The following is a 22,333-nucleotide window of genomic DNA, read 5'->3' as shown; positions in this document are numbered from 1 at the left end:
AAGGTAAGCAGTATTACCATAAAGAAAGAAGAGCAAGCAAAAAAGGTCAGGTTACTATTATTGAAATATAAGTCTCACTTAGAGTTCAGGGCTTTTTTTCTGTTTCAGGAGGTATTTGACTCAGATATCATTTGGAAACTAAAACAAAACTAAGCTCCATTTTGAATTGTATATTTGGCAGTGTTACTGAATCTTCATCCCTTCCTCAGAAAGCAGTATTACCATTCTGCATCTTCAGTACCTACTGCTCCTTTTCTTCTCTTCCATCTTATCTAAATATTATTCAAAGATGTAAAACTGGCAGGCAGTTATTAAAACACATGTTCTATAACAGAAGATGTTAGATTTCATAACCTGTAAATTGCTATAGATTCCGTTCGACTTGGATGGCTTGTACCAGTGAAAAATCCTAAATTCATATATGAAGATGATGTGAAACAAAGCCTACACACAGAATGGCATGGGATGCCTTTGGAAAATGCACTAGGAGGTGGACTTGGATTTTTCTGTAATAGGCAAGAGACCTGATGGATCCAAACATATCCTTTGTGTCTAAAGACCCACATATTACCTACAGTCCAAGTTGGTCCATTTATCGGTGTATTGAAATGAACCAATCTTTTAAAGAAACAGAAACGCACTTTTCTTTGACCTTTATAAAACATAGATGAGCACTAGAAAATGACTGAATATTTTGATTTCAAAGTAATGTTCTAAATAGAAACTCAACCCAAAACCAAGAGTGAGAGAAACAGGATTCACTGGAAAAAGCCCAGGAAGGGATACAAGACAAAAGAGATTTGGTTCTCTTCCCCATAGTTTACATAATGTACTTATTCTCTCCTTTTTTTAAAGTGTTTTTTTTTTTTTTGTTGGTTGGGGGGTTTCTTGGGTTTTTTGTTTGCAGTTTTTGAGGGGGGGTGGGTTTTTGGTTTTGTTTTGGTTTTTTGTCTGTTTTGGTTTTTATTATTTTTTCTTGTTTTCTGAAGTAAAGTCAAGTAATCTAGGAGTGTTTTTAAGCAACTGCCTATGGGAGTTATTTGCCTGAGCCTGAAGATAGCGAAGTCAGCCTACAGAGCATCATCAACACGTTTTTAATATGTTTGCAATACTTTCAGTGGTTTTAGAATATCTCTGATACTTGATATTTTTAAAACCAGATTTTTTTAAAATTAATATCTTGCATCTAAATGAGTGGATTTAGTGATCACTATTAAATTACTGTTTGGAAGAGGATGCAAGTTACTAAGCTGCTAAAAAGATATTTTAAAAAATCAAGGAATTGTAGGACTAGAGAGAGGTTAAGATTGAAACATATCTGTCAGTATTTCTGTGATATATTTAATATTTCTTTTTTATTCAGAATCTACTTTTCCTGAGCTTAGCAGATCTTTCTTTTATATCGCCACAGGCAGAACCACGGAAAGCATGACTTCTAAAATACTGATGTGTATCAAAGATGCAATTATCATAGAAAAGATCCAATTTTGGTTGATCATCTGAATTCACCAAACACTAAAAAATAAATAAATTAGTTCATCTGTTTATTGAAAAAGAAAAAAATCCTCTATTAAAAGTACCCAAACATTGCCAACAAAAATGTATAATATTAGTTAAAGGGCAGGTAAAAACTGCTTCCTTAATGAAGTTTGTTGGTTAATAAGCTAAAACCATTAGCTATGTAATAACTAAAATTACATTAAGAAGTATATTTTGTCTTGGTAAACCAGGAATCAGATATGCAGAGTTGCATGTCTAATCCTTTGAACCCTAAACATATTTCTTAAAATGTGGACAATTTATTATTTTGAATGAAAATTCATGAGCACCTTTCTCATGAGAAAACCAGTTCGTCTGTGGCATTAATAAATAAAAAGGAATGTGAAGCTATTTCCATCAGCCTTTTTCCCCATGTTTAACACACACTTCCAGTTTGTTGTATTTCTTTGATGGAAGAACTCACATGGCATTTAGAAGTACTGTAAACACACTGGTACACCCACCAAAAAATTCAGCCAGACAAAATCTCTCTTCAAGTTTCCGGGTCATAATTTTATGGAACTCTTTTGACATGTTTTAATTAGGGAGATACAGAGGAATTCAGAGTTATCACCTTACACAATTTTAAAACTTCCCTATGTTCAGCACATACTTAAAGCCCCCTCTAATGCTTTTCTCTCAAAGTCTCATGCACGAAGGCCCAATACCCAGTGATGACAGGATCTCAAGTTCTGGCTTTCATGCTGTGCAATGGTGCTGTCCATATCTCCCAACAGGACCTCAATGCACTCATCTCCAGTTTTGAGGGGATACAGTATTTCCAGCCAGATTTACCATAACATTTTGGACCTGCCATAAACTACTCTCGGGTACCTCTTAGCTCCTGGCTAGCTGGTGTTCTCCTGCAGTGGATACTCATTCTTTTCTCCTTCTTAGTCACTTTGGCCATTTTCATGCAAATAAATGAAAACCTTCTCTATTGCTGTTTTAACAAGATTACTGGTTTGCAGGAAATCTCTGGTTCCTTACACACCCACTAGAATCACACTATTCCGCAAATACTACCCTACCTATCTCAGTTTAGCTGTTTCCTGGACAAAGTCATCTCCCTAATCTCCTACACACACACATGCACACATCATATAAAAAATTCTTAGTTTAAAATGTCTCTTGTTCTCCCTGTGGACATGCTTCTTTTTCCTAGATCAAACTTCCACAACAGCAAATGGATACTCTTATTTGTGCAAATGGCCCTTTCTCTGTAGAGATCTGTCTCTAGCTAGGTCATGCTACTGTGGAGTTTCTGTCCATTGTTTTTATGCAATAAGGTAATGTTGCATCAATTATATTTTTAAATAGCTGGAAGGAATTTCATGTTTTTCAACACAGCACCTCAGATGGGTTGAACTAAAAGTTTTCCAGCTGAATTTAGTCCCTGCTAGTTTCTACAATGGCTGAATAAGTGGTATTGTACTGGTCTGATTCTAGCCCTTTGGCTTCTGAAGTCACTGTTAAGCCTCTATGGTCTGAGATGGCCTTATGGGCCCAGAAAGGCAGCCACAGCACTAAACAGGTTTGAAATACTACCAGATGATCATTTCCAGTTCAAAGCATATAATTACAAGTGAAAACAAGTGCATTTAAGAAACTATTTGATTATCACATACGGTATGCAGAGTTAAAAACTGGATTTCTCTGTGAAGCATAAAGCTTTACATCCCCTCCCTTCAGGAAAATCAAGCATCTGTTGATGTGTCTTACATCCTCCTCAATATTCCAAGCTTAAGCCTTGCTCACATTCAGTGATGGCTGCAAAATTAGAAGCTGGTTTTAAACATGTAGCCCTCAGTGTACATTTATATACATATACACACCAATTCTGAACAAATAATTTTTATGGTTGCCACTAGCTGCGCTGGTGTGTTTGAGAATCTGACAGATTTCTGCATATTTAATCAAGATCTCAGTAATCCTACATAATTAGCCCAAATCAACTTTTCTAAAACAGCCACCTTTCTGTATAATAAGAGGGGATGTTTACAAGGCTTATTTATCTTTACGGTTGGTAATTTAATAAAACTGTGTTTCCAAGACCTGAACATTGAGTTAACAATTGGAAAGGGGAGTTCTGGAGATAAAGAACTCATGAACACCTTTGTCAAAGACTTTCTTGCATAGGAAATTGCAGGCAAAAGTTCTACTCTACTTGCCAGTTACAAGGAAACTTCCATCAGGACGAGGGCATCCCGAAACAATGAGCACTAGTTGGGTCCTTTGACCTGCCTACACTATTATGATCCCACTGGTAGGTTTTTCTATGTTCATTTTGGGGCACTAGTAGTTGGAAGATATGGTTTTCAGAAGACATTAAAGAAAAAGTCTTCTTCCAGAACTGCAAGTTTCCTCGATTGTGAAAAAGAAAGCTAGAACTCATTTTAGCATATTCCAGTGATTAATTTGTTCAAATATTAAGAAAGAATGCTTTTGAATGCACATTTTTATATATTATATACACATGTATATGTGTGCTAACATTAATTAAAAGAAAAAACAAAGTAGAGGAAAAACAGCCTAAAAAAAAAAGGAAAAACAGTTCAAATCAATGCTTTCTTGAAGTACAAAAACCTGGATGCTTGAACTACAATTGAATGGCTTCATATTCATATTTCTTAGTCACTAGGAGGACAATGATTATAGAGGTCTTGCAGAGATACGATTACACTATCAAGATTATTCCTTGGAACGTGTTAAGAAATCAAATAATATGAAGCTGCCGGAGAAGAAAAGCATAAAGAAAAAGGACACAATAATTTTTTAAAAATTCATGTAACAGTTAACTATTAGATTATATTAGGTGTTACTATGAACAAACCATCATTTGGATAAATTATCTAGAACTCATTATTTTTGCATCCATATACTTTTAAAAAAAGAGAGCAATAAAAACAGTTTTTCCCTACCTCTTGGCCTAGAAAGAAAAATCCTGGTTAACTAGTAGTAAGAAAAAGTGTATCGTAAAAAAAAACCAAAACAGATCAGTGAGAATAAAACAACAAAAAGAATAGTTCCCTACCCATTACTTCCCACTGTGTGAACTTTTGACATATCAGCAAACTCTTCCTTTCGCTTGCTACTACTGTTGTACTGCTCACTGTACAGTTTTAAGGACATCTGTTCAACAGCATCTCTTTGTGCTTCCAGATAGCATAGCTGAACCTCAGCCTAGAAAAAGAAAACAAAGAGGGGAGAAAACAAAACAGAACATTAAAAAAATAATTCAGAAAGAATTCATTTAAAACTAATATTTTTGGACTGCAACAGTTTTAACCAAATTATTCACACCATTGTTTTCTCCTTTGTATGAGATAGTGAAAAGACTGAACCATTAAGTCAGAGAAGAACTACAGCATAATCCCAAATGCTAGAAATGAACTATTGAAGCTTCTATCAGAGAATTTGTTATATATTCCATGAGATGTATATCCAATCAAGTGCTACATAAAAATGTCTAAGCATGAATAAAAATGATATTAGAAACCAAGCACCGTGATAGAACAGGTAGATACATAAAGATATTTTTCTTACAGGCTTCAAGATTTATGTTGTTAACACAACGTCTGTGCTTCATAATTAATGAAAGCCATATTGCTACAGGTATTTTTCCTTTAAATAGTAATTGTAAACAAACCCAAGCAGATTGGCATTATTCACATTCTCCTTTCCTGTATCTGGAACAGACTGATTACTCAGCAACTTTAATTGCAAGGAAAAAGGCAATAAGTGAGATGTGCTGTTTTCCATCAGACTGTGCCTGTCCAGAAGAATGTGGAATAATATTTGGCATCATAACTTATTGAATAGACACTTTATTTATTGCAGCTGTGGTGATCAGTATTCTTCTGAGGCTCAGAGAACCAGATGACACAAGGATAAAATCTGCTGTTGGCCACACTTGCCCCTAGGAACAGCAGAAAGAACAGAGCCTAGAGTAAGTTCAAAAGCACTTTGGGGCTGATATGCCATTGTTTTCTTTTAATATACTTCATTGAAAGAAAAACGCATTACAAATTCTGATAATGCTTCAAAAACCACTACTTCTGTGTAACTACATACTGCTATTTCCATTAGGAGTGGAATGCCTGCTTAAATATTTGGTGCTATGGCAAGGAAATGCAAATGGCACAGAGGAAATTTTTCTATAAGGACTCTCCTGTAATTTCTGCTGTGTGAGGCAGGGAAGTAAAGAGTTTATTTGTTTGCTGACAGCACAGCAGAGTTACCAATCTGTGGAACAACAGAAGCCATAAAGAGAAAGTAGTGAAAGGGCTAGAGAGAAGGGCAGTCTGCAAAATGTAAGAAAAATGCAAGCAAGTGAAGGGAAACAGGCACTGAAGAATGTCAGTAGGGAAAGTCTGAAAGAAGACTGGAATGTCTTTATAAGCTAGAGGCAATAACAGTTTCTATATTTGCTTAGGCCTTGCCTTAGTGTAATTTTTGCTGAAAAATAATGTAAGTGATTTGGAAATTCCATTTCCTTTTAAAATTTCTCATTCAAACTTTTATAGCTTTCTATCTCAGCTGCTTCTTACAGTGAAATTAGTTATGTTTTTCAATAAGTCCCAATATGTTTTTGAGAAATTTAAAAACAATCCAACAAGCAAAAAAACCCCAGAAAATACAGAAAATTCAGCAATTTTTTAAGGAGATAGAAGATAAAAATTCTGACTAGTCCATGCAGGTTGTTCACTGTGTATTTAAACATAACTCAAGGCCTTCATACCTATTTTAAAATAGTGGAAAATTAAATCACAGAAGTTACCAGTGAAGAAACATTAGCTAAAATAGCTGAGAATGTCCAGTTAAACGCTAAGTTTTGAGAGAGCTATAAAACTATTCTGCTTTCTCAGAAACTATAACTAAAATTGCCATTTATATAACTCAGAAACAACCATGGCAGCAAATAACCTGCATCACCTTTCTGTTCTGCTTCCCAAGTGCATTTTCCTCTGAACTGATAAACAGTCCACTTCCACAGTATATAGAGGTTCCTGAATGAATTTCTTTTTTTGGAAGGATTCTTCACCAGTAAGGATAGTCTTTCAACAGAGTATTTTGCATTGTGCACATAAGGCTATGAATCTGTTCATTTAGTTTGTTTTTACCACAAAGCAGTAATCCACTGTTACAATTTTAATTTCTGTTATATATGTTGGCATGACACATATGTTATATATGTTGACATGACACATTCCGTCTAAAGCCCTGTTGTCAGTAATCAGTAATTTTCTAAAACAATTAGATCTATCAATTAAAATCTGTGACCGTTTTAAGCCTTGAGGGGAAATCTTGTGGAAAACTTGAAACAAAAAAATGCCCTTTTTTCAGGACAGGTTTGTAAATCAAGTAAGTAATTCCTACTTTTTTAGCTATGGGTTTTGGCTGCAGTTTAGGTAGAGGTTTGGGGGTCTTCTTGGCTGTTATTGAAATTGTGTACAAAATCTTCCTTACCCCTCCCACCCCAGGACACTAAAAAGAGGGAGTAGCCTAAGCTCTGGAACATCACACATCATAATTAAAACTGAACCCTGAATTGTATGAACACAGGCAATTTCTTAAATAGCAAAACTATCACAATAATTCAGATAGTTTTTTTCCTTGTATTTTCTAATTCCCTATCCTACAATTTCCTCGATATTTTAAAATAAAAAAAGTTAAAAATAAAGGCAGCAGTTTTTCACAGGTTGGTCATGCCCTGTTCACTTGCAAAAATATTTTTAGGGAAACCAATAACAAATATGGAAAATGGGAGAAGAAAATCAATGATTAAATAGAATAATGGAGGAAAGGAAAAGCAGGATGTAAAAGGCACGTAAATATATGAAGAGGGATAAATAAGAATCCACAATTTCTTCCTTGCAGCTATAAGGCCCTCTTATACTAAGGATTATGAGCTCCATCAACAGCATACCCTACGAAGCCTGAATACAACCCAGTTCCTTCACTTCAGAAATATGATCTCTCTATCAATCAACTATTTTTATTTTTAAATCCAATTTCTATCTTCAATGTTCGTGAACAATTACAGCAATTCAAACTCAGACAGCACAGAGTTTCAGATGGATCTCTCTGATTTCTTTTCTCTATGTATTCATCTATCTCACTGTTGTACTTAAGCATTTTTTTTTGTCTCTGTTATACTGATATCAACTGCAAATCCAAAGAGGCTTTGAAGACCTTGAGTAGGTATTGATCAGTTTAAGTCTCAAAAAACTACATTTCACACAATCTGAGCTAACAGGTACAAGGCACAATATAGAAAAAAGTACAGAGCACAGACATGCAATAAACCTACTGCAGTTTCTTTTCAACTTAAAATCTTTAGTGGTAATGAAGGACTAGTTTTGCAATATTCTGGGAGAATAAAGTAACAACTTTATAAATTCCCAATCAAATATAGAAAAGCTACTTGATTTACATTTAAGCCTTTCATTTTCAGATTGCCCTACATATAATTCATTACATAAACTTAAGAGCAATCTTTACAACATACCTTTATGGACACAGCAAACCCTCAAAAAAGTCTACTGGGATATGCATAGTCCCAAATATTGCTAATAGAAATTGGGTGGGAGGTAATTATTCACTTACTCCTAGTGGCACATCTTAGAATTGAAATTCAGTTCCTTCTTTTTTTTGAGGATGTAGTACATCAGAATATGTGAAAAACTGAACATGGGGGGGAAAAAGGTTAGGAATTACATGCAGCAGTAGTTTTCTGCTTCATAGTCTTCTTCTAAGTGATCATTTTTGCAATAAAAAGACAATGAAGATGCTGATGACGGTCTTGTTACACACTTGTAGAGATTCTCTACCTACTAGGATGGAATGAGTTTAAAATATTCTGTTTTAAATTAAACTGAAATATTTCCAATAATCAAATGACAAAATTCTCTCATTTTCCTGAGCCTGAAGGAACCAGTCTCTAAACAAGACTTAGAAAAAACTATAGTCTGAGGAAAAAAGGTGAAAAAAAATCTAGACTAGTGCCTAATACTCAGTTCTAGTGATTGATTAATAATGGTAAATAATTTCAAGGCTATTTTCTAAAGCTCATTTTCTAAAAACCAAGAACTTATAAATAAATTGGGAGAGCCTGGAGTACAAATCTGTTCCTTAAGACTGGCTTTGCAGGACAACATAAAACGTCCTTTACTATACAGATCACTATACAACATGAAGGAGTAATCAGTGACAATACAAATCAATGAAAATACATTGTATTTCTTATTAGACCTACATGTTGGAATGACCTTATTCTGAAGTGGAGAAAGGCAAGGGATAATGACTCTTACTGTAGGAGGAAGGAGAATATAAGGTTATATGGTATAATGTGTCAAACAAGAGACTCAAAATTTACACCAATGTAAATTGGAGATATGAACTCAGAGATTTTCAGCTACAGTTTTGTTTTTTTTTTTTTTTTTTATTTTGGAATTTACTAGAATAAATATCATTGATTTGGTGTTGAAAGGAAAGTATTTTCAGACAGTGTCTCCCAGGGAGCACAAGTGATTTGTTAGGAACCACGTTACTGTAGGCAAATAATTCTGTGGCTTAGATATACAAATTATATATAATACATTCAGTTAAATTTAAGTGATGAAAATATCCTATCTTGCATTACCCTTTCTTTACAGTTCTGTAGAGAAACTTTACTTCTGCCACACTACACTGTACTTAGTGAGAATTATATAAGAAATACATATATTTTGTTCCTCTGCCATTATTTGAACTTCAGCTGAATAAAAACAGCCTCTGAAATTAAAGCACACAATCCACTTTCTGCCAGAAAGGAGGTGGTCAGATGGCCCCAGGCAGCATGTAAACTTAGAATACTCACTCATATGTATACTTCAACAAACTGCAAACTCCGATGTCACTTTTTAAAAGGATGCACATTCCAGCTTGTCACTCTGCATATCTGCAATTGGTGAAATTTCTTGAGATTTAAAATTGAGAATAATTTCTTTCCAGAATTAAGCTGATGAGAGTAGCATTTATGTGCTTACAATTTTCTTCTGTCACAATATTCTGAATACTTGTCCACGTATTTATTAGAAGGCTTTATTACAGAACACAAAGAAGACCCTGGCTGTGTCACAGTACAGCTACTGAATAAATTATGTTGAGAATTATATGGTTCAGAATATCTTCCATGAAGATGTAGATTACAAAAGCATTCTTTGGCAGGCAAGAGTTACTCCAAAAACTCTATACAGACAGACTTATTCATCCATCATGCCATCCCTACACCAACCAACAGGTCTTTTATGGAAGAAAACACCAAAGGTAGAAGGAATACTTTCAAGAAGTCACATCAGAATTTTAAAATGTGACTTTGTCACATTTGTATATAAAATTTGTATAACGGAATAATGGGATCATTTAGGTTGGAAATACCTTTAAGATCGCTGGGCCATCATTTGGCAGCATTAGGCTTCTTGGACTGCATTAGGCTTCAAGCAACTGCTTCTACCCTAAGTTTAGGCATTTGTTTTTCTCTCCCTACGCTGCATAATTAAAACAGAGACCTCATTGCTACTGAATACTTTCTTAGTCTGTTATCCTTCCTGCTTTTGGCTTCCTTGACTCTTCATCTTGCACACTCTCTTCAGAACTGAATCAATATTTTTATCTTTTTTTAAATCCTGTATCATGAAATGTTTACTTTGAGCTGAATATTTAAGAGTCCTGTTTAAAAGGACACACTGTGTTTTGATCATGCAGGAAATTAATTCTGTTAATCAGGGCATGCTTGTTACCAGCTAGAATCTTAGCTAAGTGTTTCCATTGTCATAAATCTCAGAAATGTTTTTATATTAAGAATAATGATATTGCTTTGTTTTCAGTGTGCTAAAACCATCACAACAATATGAAACCGCCACATAGAATGAGCAAAATTACAAAACAATGTTCATACATATCAAGGTACTTAAATTCCATGTAGAGTTTAAGTAACAGCACAGTGAATTTTAGGTCTATCTTTAGAGTATAAAATGAAATTTTAGATAGTTAGGGCTGTGCTATAGCAAGAGGAGCTTCAGACAGTTCTCAGAGCCATCAGAAATTATGGGGGGAGGGGTGGGGGAAAGCCTATAAAATATGAGTAATACTTTTTTGCAGGGTTTCCCTTGGCTTTCAGATATCCATGACCTGTGACTTTCAGGACTGGGGAGTGCAAATGCAATCAGTAGTGTGGGCTCAGCAGCACTGTCTGACCAAAGCCATGAAGATGCCATGATCATGCTGCTAATTTAAAATCTGCACCTTTTGTGTCTTTATTCCTGACTATTCACCAGCCTCTCATTCTATTCAAGGTAACATTAAACACAACACAAGAGCATGGCATGCCCAGTGCATTATACAGATCTCAGTTATAAACCCAGAGAAGTTCCCTGCATCATAAATATCAAAAATCATTGAAGGAAATTATGAAAGAATTAACCTCTCCAGAGGTTAATTGAGACTGAATAGTTTCTGACAACAGCACCCCAAAATTGCCAGGTGAAAAAAAGTTCTTGTAAGAATGGAAATTGAACAAAGGCTGGGACCCTTTTCTACTTTTCTTGTCTTGCAGGTCTGCATCTCCAGCTTGCATAAAGAGAGTGACAGAGAGTCTAATAATTGGGGGACAGGTGGGGAACAGGCTTGCTCTGACAGTGGAAAGGGCTGGGATGACAGAAAAGTGTTTGCTAAAGACATGTGGAAGACACAAATTAACAAGGATGCAGATCCAGCCAAACCCATCATCATAATAGAGAGAATTTCTTCGTAGCTGCCACATGCCTTCCATCTCCTTCCGTGACACTTCTTCATATGCCACAACTGTAAACCCACACAGCCCAATTCTTACAAACCCAGAAATTGTCCTATTAAATTAGTAATTAATCAACACAACCTTGGTTTTTTCCCTGTCAGGGAGAAAAAAAAATTGCTATAGAAGGCCAGAACAAAAATATGTTGTACATAAAGAAGATTCAAGACCTTTCTAGGTCAGCCTCAGGACCCTCAAACAGTCAAGAAGAGAAAAGACTAGTCATGCACAGAAAGTGCTAAAATTATAAACTTAATCTTACTTAATTAAAACCTCCATTATTTACCCTGCTCTTATTGTTCCTACTGTTTTCTGTGTTTGCACTTCTAGAGCAGTGCAGTGTCCTAAAAAAATGGATGGTTAAAGAGTCTGTGTATCATCCAATGCACAGATAGGTCTAAAAGTCATATTTCTCTATAGGGTTTCTGTACCAAATCACACAGACCAGCAACACATCTAGCTCAGTTCCCAGGGCTGGGCATTCAGAACAGCCATGCTCTTAAGGCTAAAGCTACCCAGGTTCAGGATTTAGGACAGCACACTTGTGCAAGAGAAATTCCAGAGTGCTGGTGCACATTCCGCCTCCCACTGTTCCCATAGCAGATTGACGCATACACGTCTACCTAAAAATAGCAAGGAAAGGTAAGTTTCTCAAAACCAATGCTTCCTATGGAAAACTATGCAAAACAGCCCAGGAAGGCATGGCAGAGCAAACATAAAAATGTTATAGCCTTTTCTTAGCAATTTTATTGTGCTGTACTCATAGTACAAATGCAGCTTATTTTTTCCCCTAGTAGGTCCATTTTAAACTTCTATATGCTTGGGAAATGCTACATATTTATTAACCTAATCATTAAAAATATGTGTGTGCTTAGTAACTAGTTCCAAAATTTCCTAGACATATCAACTCACAAAATTGCAGAAGTTTTGACCTAAAATCTTTCGATTCAATGTTTTGAGTCAAATATTTTGAGAGGTTCAATAGTGTCAAACATTTTGAAGTTAAAACTCCTACACTGTGTTCCTCAAAGACACTCATTGAATGCTTATTTAACATGTTCTGAAATTGAAGGAGATTCTTTCCATGCCTTGATAGTCTATTTGATGCTATGTTACCCCTAGAAATGTGAATGTTTTCTTACTACACAATTTTTTCCTCCTACAGGGAGAAATTACTGGGAATTTTTATCAGCTTTTTAGATATTGAACTATTAATAACATAAAATTGTGCAATATGAAAACTACTTTGTCTCCAATGCACAATTAAGCAAGAATAGTCAGACTCTGAAGAAGGATATGTCAACTAATGTAAATTAATTTATTTAAAAATAGCAGGGAAATGCGGGCTAAGTATTTTCCCCTTTATGTTACTTTCCCTATCCATATATATAAATGAGTTTTAGCAAAAATATTAGCAATATTCTAGCAATGACAAAACATATAGCTTAAAATGTTGATTTGTGCAACTGCCTTGCTGTGTATAAAAATCAGGCACAGGCTGCTGCTCCTTTGAGTTTATTTATGCTCCTCTGATGAGGAGCCTCTTGACGCACCTGACACTTACTGAGGTAGAGGGAACTGTAAAAAGATAACTGTTTTAAACATAAAATATCTGTATTGCTAAGAGGTCAGCTTTGCCGCTGCTGACTTCATTGCAATTTGCATACTATTAAAGCATTACCCATAATGTTTGTAAAATTTAATTTTAAAGCTATGCTGTTAAAGATGTTTACTGAATTGTAAGCACCTAGAACATTTGGGAAATTTGCTAATCCTGTAATAGTTATAGTAATTCTGCCTTCCTTTGCTTCTTATTTAATCCCCTCACAAAAACACAGTATTTTCTTTCATTTTATGACAATGAATGTCTTTTTAGTGCAAGCTGAGAAACTTTAAAAAAGTATACTGCAACAATACAGTGATCGAGATAACTTCCCCTCTTATTCTCAATATATTTAAGTTTGTTAAAAATGTCACTAACTTACTTATTTACTTTTACTGGGGCTGAGATCCAATTATACTCCTATAGTCTAGAGGTGATGGTTATGATTTTCTACTTCACTCTAATACAGGCTTTCTCATTAAATCTCACAGCTCGGTAATCACAGTCATCACATTTGTGTTTCAGTGCTGCATCCACACTCACATTCCCCTTCCCTGGATTTCCACCCTCCTTCCCTCATCCCCTCCCCCAGATCTTTATTTACTCTCTAGCAGAAACTGCAAAATTACAGATGTATAGTGTGCAGCTACAATCTTTGCTTCCTTTTCTCTGGCAGACTAGCACTCTAAAGCACTTTTTTAGGGAAGCACTGATATTAACTCTGTTACTATAGTACAAGAAGTACCATTTCCTTTGAAGTACCATAAAAAAAGTTTTCCTTAGATGATAATGGAAAGGATGAAGTAAAGCAGGAACAACAAGAATCACTTTACATACTAATAACAACAATTTAGTTATCAAAACAGTACAGAACAAGAATGCTTTTATACTATTCTTTAAAAAATTTAGCTTCCTAGGGTTCTAATAGTCTTTTCCTATGGTTCAGGAATGCACAGTAGCATTCAGCCCAGTGCCTGTATCCTTATTTCAAAGAGAATCATTCAAACCGACATCCACCCTGTCAAGAATCTTGACTTTGAGCTGCTAATGCAGAATAAAAATCAATATAAATTTTGATCATTTGATGAATATTTACTTCTTTCTTTCGAGCCTGGGGATTTAGAATTGAAAACTGCTGAATCAAGTCATTTTATTTTTTTTGTGTTTGTGCCAACACCAATTTACTACCCTCCTGAAAGTTCCTGAACAAGATGTCTCATGTGGCACTCATGTTGGTTTTTCCTGTCAATCATGACTGTGTGCCAGTAGGGAACCATAAACATTTTCCTTTCATACTCTTAGTTCTCCAAAAAGGAATATTTTGATTAATTCCCTGGAAAAAGGTAAACTTGTCTTATTTAGACATACTTTAAAATACCTGTGTCTATTTTTCTAGGATAGCTGCTGTGTCTATATTGAAACTATCCATTAAATATTTCTTTTCTGTATGAGTTGCTTCATACAAAGGAACAGTTTACAATCACTATAAGTAAAGCTTAGTAGCACAAAACAGATAAAGATCTATATTGACATTATCACTTCTCCTATATATTTTCTAAAAAAATGCATGAAAATTCAACCAATATAATGCACACCAAATGTTTGTGAAAATGAAGATAGCAGGAGTTAAACAGATCCCACAAGTGGGCAATTAAGATATGACTTTAGTCTGCATTTCATCTTTAAAAGAAATGGGCCTCCAATCTCAAAAAAAAAGAGTTTATAAAAAAAGTATATGTAAAGCTCTTATGTTTCCATAGTGACTGGGGTGGGGGTAAGAGAACAGGGAAAAGGAAAAACGATGCTTCTAAATTTGTAAAAGACCTAGAATAGTTTTACAAGAACTGTAAATGCAAGCAATTTTTCATCTTGCAAAATTTTTTTATATATGACTCAGTGGCTGACGGGCTTTATCTTGAGCAATTTTGTTGGTCTCTTATAAATGAAATAAAAGTGGCAGCAGCTGTCTTTCAGAAGGCTGATATAGGTTTGTATAGTCATATGATATTATGTAGACAGATGTTTTAAATAAAATAAAATATTTAGATTGCTAGATACCTTGGTAGATACAAAGGCAATTATAGGATGTCTTTGTTAAATTAAATTTCTCATTCTTTTGAGAAGAAAAAAAGGGAATTGTCCTGGAAACTGTACCAACAGGAAATGATTCTATATCTAAAACAGCTGGAGACTGTAACTAATATAAATTTGCTTGAAAATAAAAATTCTGTATGCCTCTAGAGACATGCAGCAACTTGCAGTAAAACCAGATGTGATAAAATAATTTTTTTAATAGTGTGTTTATATAGACATATAAAATATTAAGATAAGATCTACTCATGTAGAGAGACTGTTCAAGGCTAAAACAAAGCAGCAGAATAATTAAAGCCCAAAACTGTACAAAAAGAGTTATTTGTTTTTCTAATAATAAAAGATGCCCTTTTTGCTAATTGTTGCCTTTCAGAAACATGTCAGACACCTTAATTTGACAATTCCAATGTGATAATACTTTATAGCTTTAACAAGACAAAATACAGTGGAAAACTTTTCTCTCAGCAGTTTAAAGTAGATTTTGATACACATCTATGTTATATGTATCAAAGTTCCAAAAATAACTTTAAAAGTAAAGCAAATATCCAGTACTCAAATTCCTTAGCTGCATTATTTAGGTAAGCTTTCCACAGTGTATAAGGGAATTTTTCCAGAGCAAAGACTGTGTGTGAACCCTTCAAAAAATAAACCACTCGTTCTATCTAGCCCATGTCTAACGCGACTTCACCAACATTCTATTTCCATTTTTGTTGAAAATGCTGCAGTATAACAGACTGCATTCTCTGCACTTGTAGCTTTATTCTTTGTCAAGGCCTCTGTTACAAGCTTGTCATGATTCCAGAGGCCAAACCTGCACAGCTGATTTGTCTAATGCACCCAAGCTCTTAACTTATAAAGAAAACATTCCAGGAGGAATATGAATGCCAAAATGTAAGAATAAGAGTTTTACAGGTCTGCCTTTCAAATGACTATTAATAAAAATCCATCCAAATTTGCATAGTCACCTTCTTCCTTGCTCTCTAATACAAAGATACTCTAGCATTGCTTGTTCAGTATTATTGCTTGCTTTCTAAGTAATTTTATTTTGTAATTTAAACAATGAATTAAACATTTTTCATCTCATACTTAGAAAAACACTCCAGCTACACAAAACCAAATGAAGCATGCTCAAGATATTGGAAGTGCTGTATTATAGTCCCTATACAGGAGAAGTAAAAGGGTGTTAAAGATTCCTTTTAGAAAGCTTCAGGTTGGATTGCTTTCATTTTTTTTTCCAATAGCCTTAATTGGCTAAGTGCCTTTGGGCCAGCTAATACCCAGAGAGACCTAATCTCAGTAATCTTGTAAATACAATGATTTCAACAGATTTTCATCAAAGACATGACCACTACATGAGATTCTGCCTGTTTGGTGCTGTATTATTTCTCATGTAGAATGTAGTTAAAATTGCCATATTAATACAAGATTTATTATGGCAGATTCTGTGTTACTAAGAGTCCAACAAAAAGGAGATATTTAGCTATTTCATTAAAGTTTAGACAGCTATTTAAATGGATACGAACAAATGTTTTCATTTCAAAATCAAAAGGAAATAGATTGAAAAATAGCAAAATCACCCTTCTCAAGTTATAATGTCCAAAGATGACATATGTGCATAACAAATGTTAATGTGACTATACATTTACAGAGTTTTTTTCCCTTCAAACATTAGTAAGTCTAACTGAGATGACAATAACATAGCACAGTATAATAATCATATCTACTGCATCTTTTTAGTTTAACACTCGACCCATGAAAATGTGACTTTTCTGCAGTTAAAAGAAGATGCATAGTGACTCAAGGAATCTGAAGTTCAATTACTACAAATATATGTCAAGGGAAAACTTTAATGAAAAGATGCACATTTCCAGTAACCATAAACAAGGCAGTAAATTAGATATTTACATTAAACTGTTAAAGAAGTTGAATATCACTACATGGAAATTCTGGGAACTCAGATTACAATAGACTGTAATCTGTTTTCAGAGACAAAAAGAAGCGTGAGTTCTAAATCATCTAATGATCTTACAAAATGGTGTGGGACACAGGCTCCATAGAAGTGAAAATATTGAAAAGAATCATTACACACTGATTAATCTAGACCTAAGAGAGGTCACAAACTGATAAGTCAAGGGTTATTACATATTTTAAAATAAATATTTTAAATGCAGTTTGGTAAAAAGGTTTTATTATAATCTCACAAATTTCTTAAACAGATTAACTGATACTGTGTTTTTTGTTTTTTTTTTTTTGCTTTTGTCAAAGCATTAATTAATATGGAGGCATTAAGCCTGAGTGTTACAATGGAAGGTTATATTAGAGATTTTATTAATAGGCACAGGCAATCTATTATACAGGGAAGTCAGGACCCATGTAGTGGAATGGTCTAAAGCCTAAGGGTATTTTTAGCAGGAAATAGGTAGGCACAGGTGAGAGATTACAGCTACACAAGTAACCTTGTGCTCCAGGTCCTCTTTGCTGAGCATGGTTGAAAACTGACTTTGTAGTAATATGTTTCCACAGATGCCACATAGGAATTACGCTTAGAGACACTTTTGCATTACATGTACACACAAAATTTGGATCCAACCACAAAATCCTACACTTATTCTTCAATTGTGTGTCCAAACCAGAAAAAGTTAGCATGCTTTTTTAGGGATCTTGATTTCTTCGTAACTGAACCATCAATATTTCAATGGAGTAGGCTCAGATTAAAAGTTCAAGTCTTGGAGCTATCAGAAATAATTATCCTAGAAAGTTGTATGGTAGCAGGACATTATGGTCTTATTTATGGAGCTTAGGTAGAATTTTCAATCAGCATGATTGCATCTATTTCTAGTGCTTTGTTAATCGCTTCCTGAAGCTGCTCATTAAAAGCTCCTATGTCAACACGTAATGCTGTGGTGGTTGAAACAGATATTGGGAATACAATCACATCTCATGGTTTGGCTGAGAAGTACCCTGCAACATTGTGCACTTTATCACAAATGCTGTTTTCCCATTTGATAAAATGCCTTACCATGTCATGGAACAGTGGTCATTTATTTCAAAGGAACAAGCTGAATCTTCACCATTAAATGCTGGATGTGAGAAAACATCATTCTATTTCTGTCTGCCTCAACAATGGAATTGCAGTGCGGCCCAAGTACAGCAATTTAACATCTCTCTTACAACAGCCACAGAAGTGATGACAGCCCTAGACAATAATCACTTGCCAATACCACAGTACTTACCTACTGACTGTGAAAGCTCTCACAGCCGTAGTCGATAATTGAACCGACCAATTCCACTGTGCTGTATGTGATTGGTGATATTATCCCTTTAAGTGTGTTATTTAAGTTTGCAATGCAGTTAATTGAAACCCTACTAGATGCAAATCAAAAGTTTCAGTCTTAATTGAGATATTTTGAAAATTGAACCCATTGCTTCAGGCAGGTGCTACATGAGATTCCATTAATATAGGTAATTAACATTAGCCTCTGCTTTAATTAACATGCACACTTTAATTAGTAAAGCATTAACCAACATTAAAAAATCTGATCTTCATGCATCACAAAAACCGCAGAGTTATGACTATGTTATTTTTTCCAAGACTGTAAATCATACAACATATAAATTCTTTTTTTCTTTAACTACATCAAGATATTTTAAAAATAAAAATAGACATACAAAATGTACATCTGTGCTTTAACAGAACATTTAAATGGTGGAAAATATTTCTTAAGAATATCTATAATATCAAGGAAGCTCACATAATACTTCAAAACTTTTGCTTGAAATTTATAAATATTATATACGTCTATGTATCTATACGTCTATGTATCTATCTATGTATCTAACTAGATACATAGACGTATATAATATTTTATATTTTATAAATTAAAATAATTCAGTTGTAATCAGAGTCATTGGTTACCACTAACTCTGAGGTGGAATCCAAGACAGCATTTTCCAGAGCAGGCATTTTGAAAACAAATGTTCTTTCAAGAGTACCAGCTTTGTTTCCAATCATGCTCGTTTTATCATGCTATGATTGCAAATGCGTGTGAATATGAACTGAACTTGCTCAAAGCCTAAATAACTTCTTCAGGAACTAGCCTGTTGCTTCAAACTGTGCCATAAAGCCCACTGCAGAGTGCCATCCCCTCTGGGACATCAAGTAACTGGAGAGCCAAAGTGATTCCACTGAGCTAGTTCAAGATCAGCCTTTCTGCACAGCAGCTCCCATTTACAGCTGTACAAGCTCTGTATTCAAGGGAGCTTCACAAGGAAGGGAACAACTGCACTTACATTCATGCTTTCAGACCAAAAGCAGGAATTTTTCTTTGATACTGACAATCTCCTTTCGATTCTGGATTAAATTAAAAACTATTTAGAACCATAGGACATTTCCAGACATATAGAACATAAGGAATCCCATCCAAGTCCATGAATTTAAATGTTGCAGAGCTCCAGATAAAAATTCTTGAAATAATATTTAACATCAGTATCTTTCAAACTACATTTCCAAACAAAGCAAAGATGCCTTCAACTTCCTTATCCTTTCCTTCTGCTATGTATTTATCCATTTGATCCTGATAGCTTTGCTTTAAATATAGTAAGCTCCATTTCTACAAACTCATTACTATCACAAACAGGATTTCTGATCCAGCCCACTCACTTGATTTCCTCTGTTTTCTTTCTTAATATGTGCAGGTGGCACATGTATTAATTATTTTTATATAATTCTCAGAATGCTGGATGTGTTGGTTAAAATAATAGTCTAGCTCTGTTTCTGCAATTTCTGCACATTCTGAACATCCACTGCAATTGGCATTGAAAGGAATGGTTAATGGTTAATGGTAAAGAACTATATACTCCATTCATATTGCATCCAAATAACCCAAGATCTCAAACATGCACGTATGCAGAGAAAAGAGCGTGTCCTTTCTGAAGCTCCTCACAAGTTCCACATTAATGTCACATCAGGGCTCTGTTTGTTTTTGGTAAATGGGAAAGAACTTTAATGAAGGAAACATAAAGATTTTTTAAACATATTTAAAACTGGAAAGATTCACTGAATCAATTTTAAGTACTTTTTCTCCATGGGAGGAAATCCCACATTTTGTTTCATATTCATAGCACACAGGCACACACATCTCAAATGTAAGGCTTTCTAGATACTGAATGTAAAATGCTTCCGGCTAAAAAAAAGCTAGGTCTGTTTGGTGCAATTTGCCAGGTTTTGTGGGAGTCTGCAGGACATATTGTGGAATTTTGACAATTCTCCCTGAAAGTAAAAGAGTATTACACACAAAATAATAATTTGCTGAGTCCTTTTCATGGCATACTATTGAATTCACCATATTTTATAACCTGCAAAACCACAGCTAAACCAAAACCAGCATAAATAATGAAAAATCTGCCCTGACTTATATGTGAGGAACTCACAGTGAACTGAAAAAAATTATTTCTTATAAAGAAATGTGATGACATTTTAAAAACAGCGATTTTCACAACAGAGAGTTCTTCTAGGTCTGTGCATACTCAGATTTACATGTAATGCTGAATGAATCCATCCATAACTTTTTATTTACTTGATTGAATTTGACTATATATTTTTTCCCATGGTAAGTAATGGAAAAACAAGAAAAAAAAATGTAAAACTGACCTTAGAAAATTCTAAGCAACACACTGAGAATCAAGCTAGACTTATCCTGAGGTAGAGAACCCACAGTATATTGACCACACAATGATCAAGGAGCTACAGAAGCTCCTGTTCCTCTGTTGAACCATTCAACTCTGCAAAAGGGCAGGTCCTCAACAGCACCATCAGAAAATCATTCCCAGGTCATCATTATACCCTAATGAAATAGTTGGTTCTACCTATATACCTTTTTCACTGCTTCAGAGGAATCCTCCCTATTTTTGGGCAATGGAGAAACAGAAGGATACAATCAAAAACTTCAATCTTGATTGCAGTAATCTGCAAGTGGTGTTGAGTTTGGGTGAAAGAGAATTTCTATTTGCTTTCACAGCATGCTGTTACTTCCATGAGCGTGAAGTTTGGTTACAAACATTACAGTCTTCATTCTATTACCACAAAGTAAAAATAGGCATATTTCCCCTTTAAATATCAAAATAAAAGTTTGGATTAACTGACCCAGAAATTCTATCATATAAATATCAAGTCTTCATTAATCTCTTCCACCATTTCTGAGTTTCCTTATGCAAACTTGTTCAGACCTTTTTTAAAAAATGAACTAGTTAAAACAGTCCTAACATAGTAAAAACATGCACTGGTCATACAATATTATAAATATGCCACTTCAAAATTTGCTAAAGCTATCATGTTTAAAATATAGAAATTAATCTCTCAGACTGGTCAGCATCATAGGTATGATGCCCTTCTTCACCACAGTGATCTCTGTAAAAACAGTTGTCTCAAAGAAATTTTCAGTAACAAGAAGTATAAATATAAAGGGAATGAAGTGCATTGAGTACATAGCATCTTGAAATGTTTCTCCTTTTTTTGTCCCCCCAGTGAGGTCATTGAAGTGCTAAGTATCAAAATCTTCTAACACCCGTAACAAAATAGGGTAAACCTAGAAAATGAAGGATGGGTTGCATTCTGTCAAAGTCAATGGAATTTTTCTTATTATTTCAAGCAAGCAGAACATGCTCTTACAAATCAAGTGACAAAAATTAACATATATCTAAATTCATAATTTTAAAGACAAGGATTCTGGACACTAATATTCTACACATTTTTAAGATAGGGAATTCATATAATTGAATAAATGATGGGGTTAGTTAAGATATGAGGTTGCAAACAAAGCAAAGTTTGAAAGCAAATTCAGAAAAGTCAGTGAATTTTACTTCTCCAAAAATAATGTAGGCCACATTTATCATGAGATAAACAGGACAATATCATGTTCAGTTACTAACTTGGTCTGGGACTTGAAATATCAGCCTTGCTTCTCCAACACAGCTGCAGGAAGAAGGGGCTGGGGATACAAAATCTATTTTGTTCCCCATGGGAAGTGGATTTTATACCTCTGGTACTAGCTGCCACTCCTTCCAACACAAATTAGTCATTTGTAACTATAGGTGAACCATGACAGGAGCAGACAGCTGGGTCATGTCTACCACAACCAGCCACCAACCTTGCGTTGAGCTGAGAGGCATCCCTGAAGATTTCTTTTCTTTTTCTGACTCAAGCAGGTGGTCTGATAAAAGACACTAAGCTTTGCCTCCCTCATCTATGGTTCATACTTCTCCTTACA

At 34.7% G+C, this 22,333-nt stretch overlaps 1 protein-coding gene across 2 annotated transcripts in view; it reads right to left on the bottom strand.

The window, feature by feature from the left end:
* AKAP6 (A-kinase anchoring protein 6) overlaps positions 1-22,333 on the bottom strand; it is a 256,747-nt gene that overhangs the window by 77,379 nt on the left and 157,035 nt on the right. For both annotated transcript variants that reach the window (XM_058807155.1, XM_058807157.1), the window contains exon 8: positions 4,574-4,722. In XM_058807155.1, coding sequence (XP_058663138.1) covers positions 4,574-4,722 — 149 coding nt within the window. The remainder of the gene's footprint in view (positions 1-4,573; positions 4,723-22,333) is intronic.

The sequence above is a fragment of the Ammospiza caudacuta genome, chromosome 6 (assembly GCF_027887145.1).
Source record: "Ammospiza caudacuta isolate bAmmCau1 chromosome 6, bAmmCau1.pri, whole genome shotgun sequence".
NCBI lineage: Eukaryota > Metazoa > Chordata > Aves > Passeriformes > Passerellidae > Ammospiza > Ammospiza caudacuta.
This window is presented reverse-complemented; position numbering and strand designations above follow the sequence as displayed.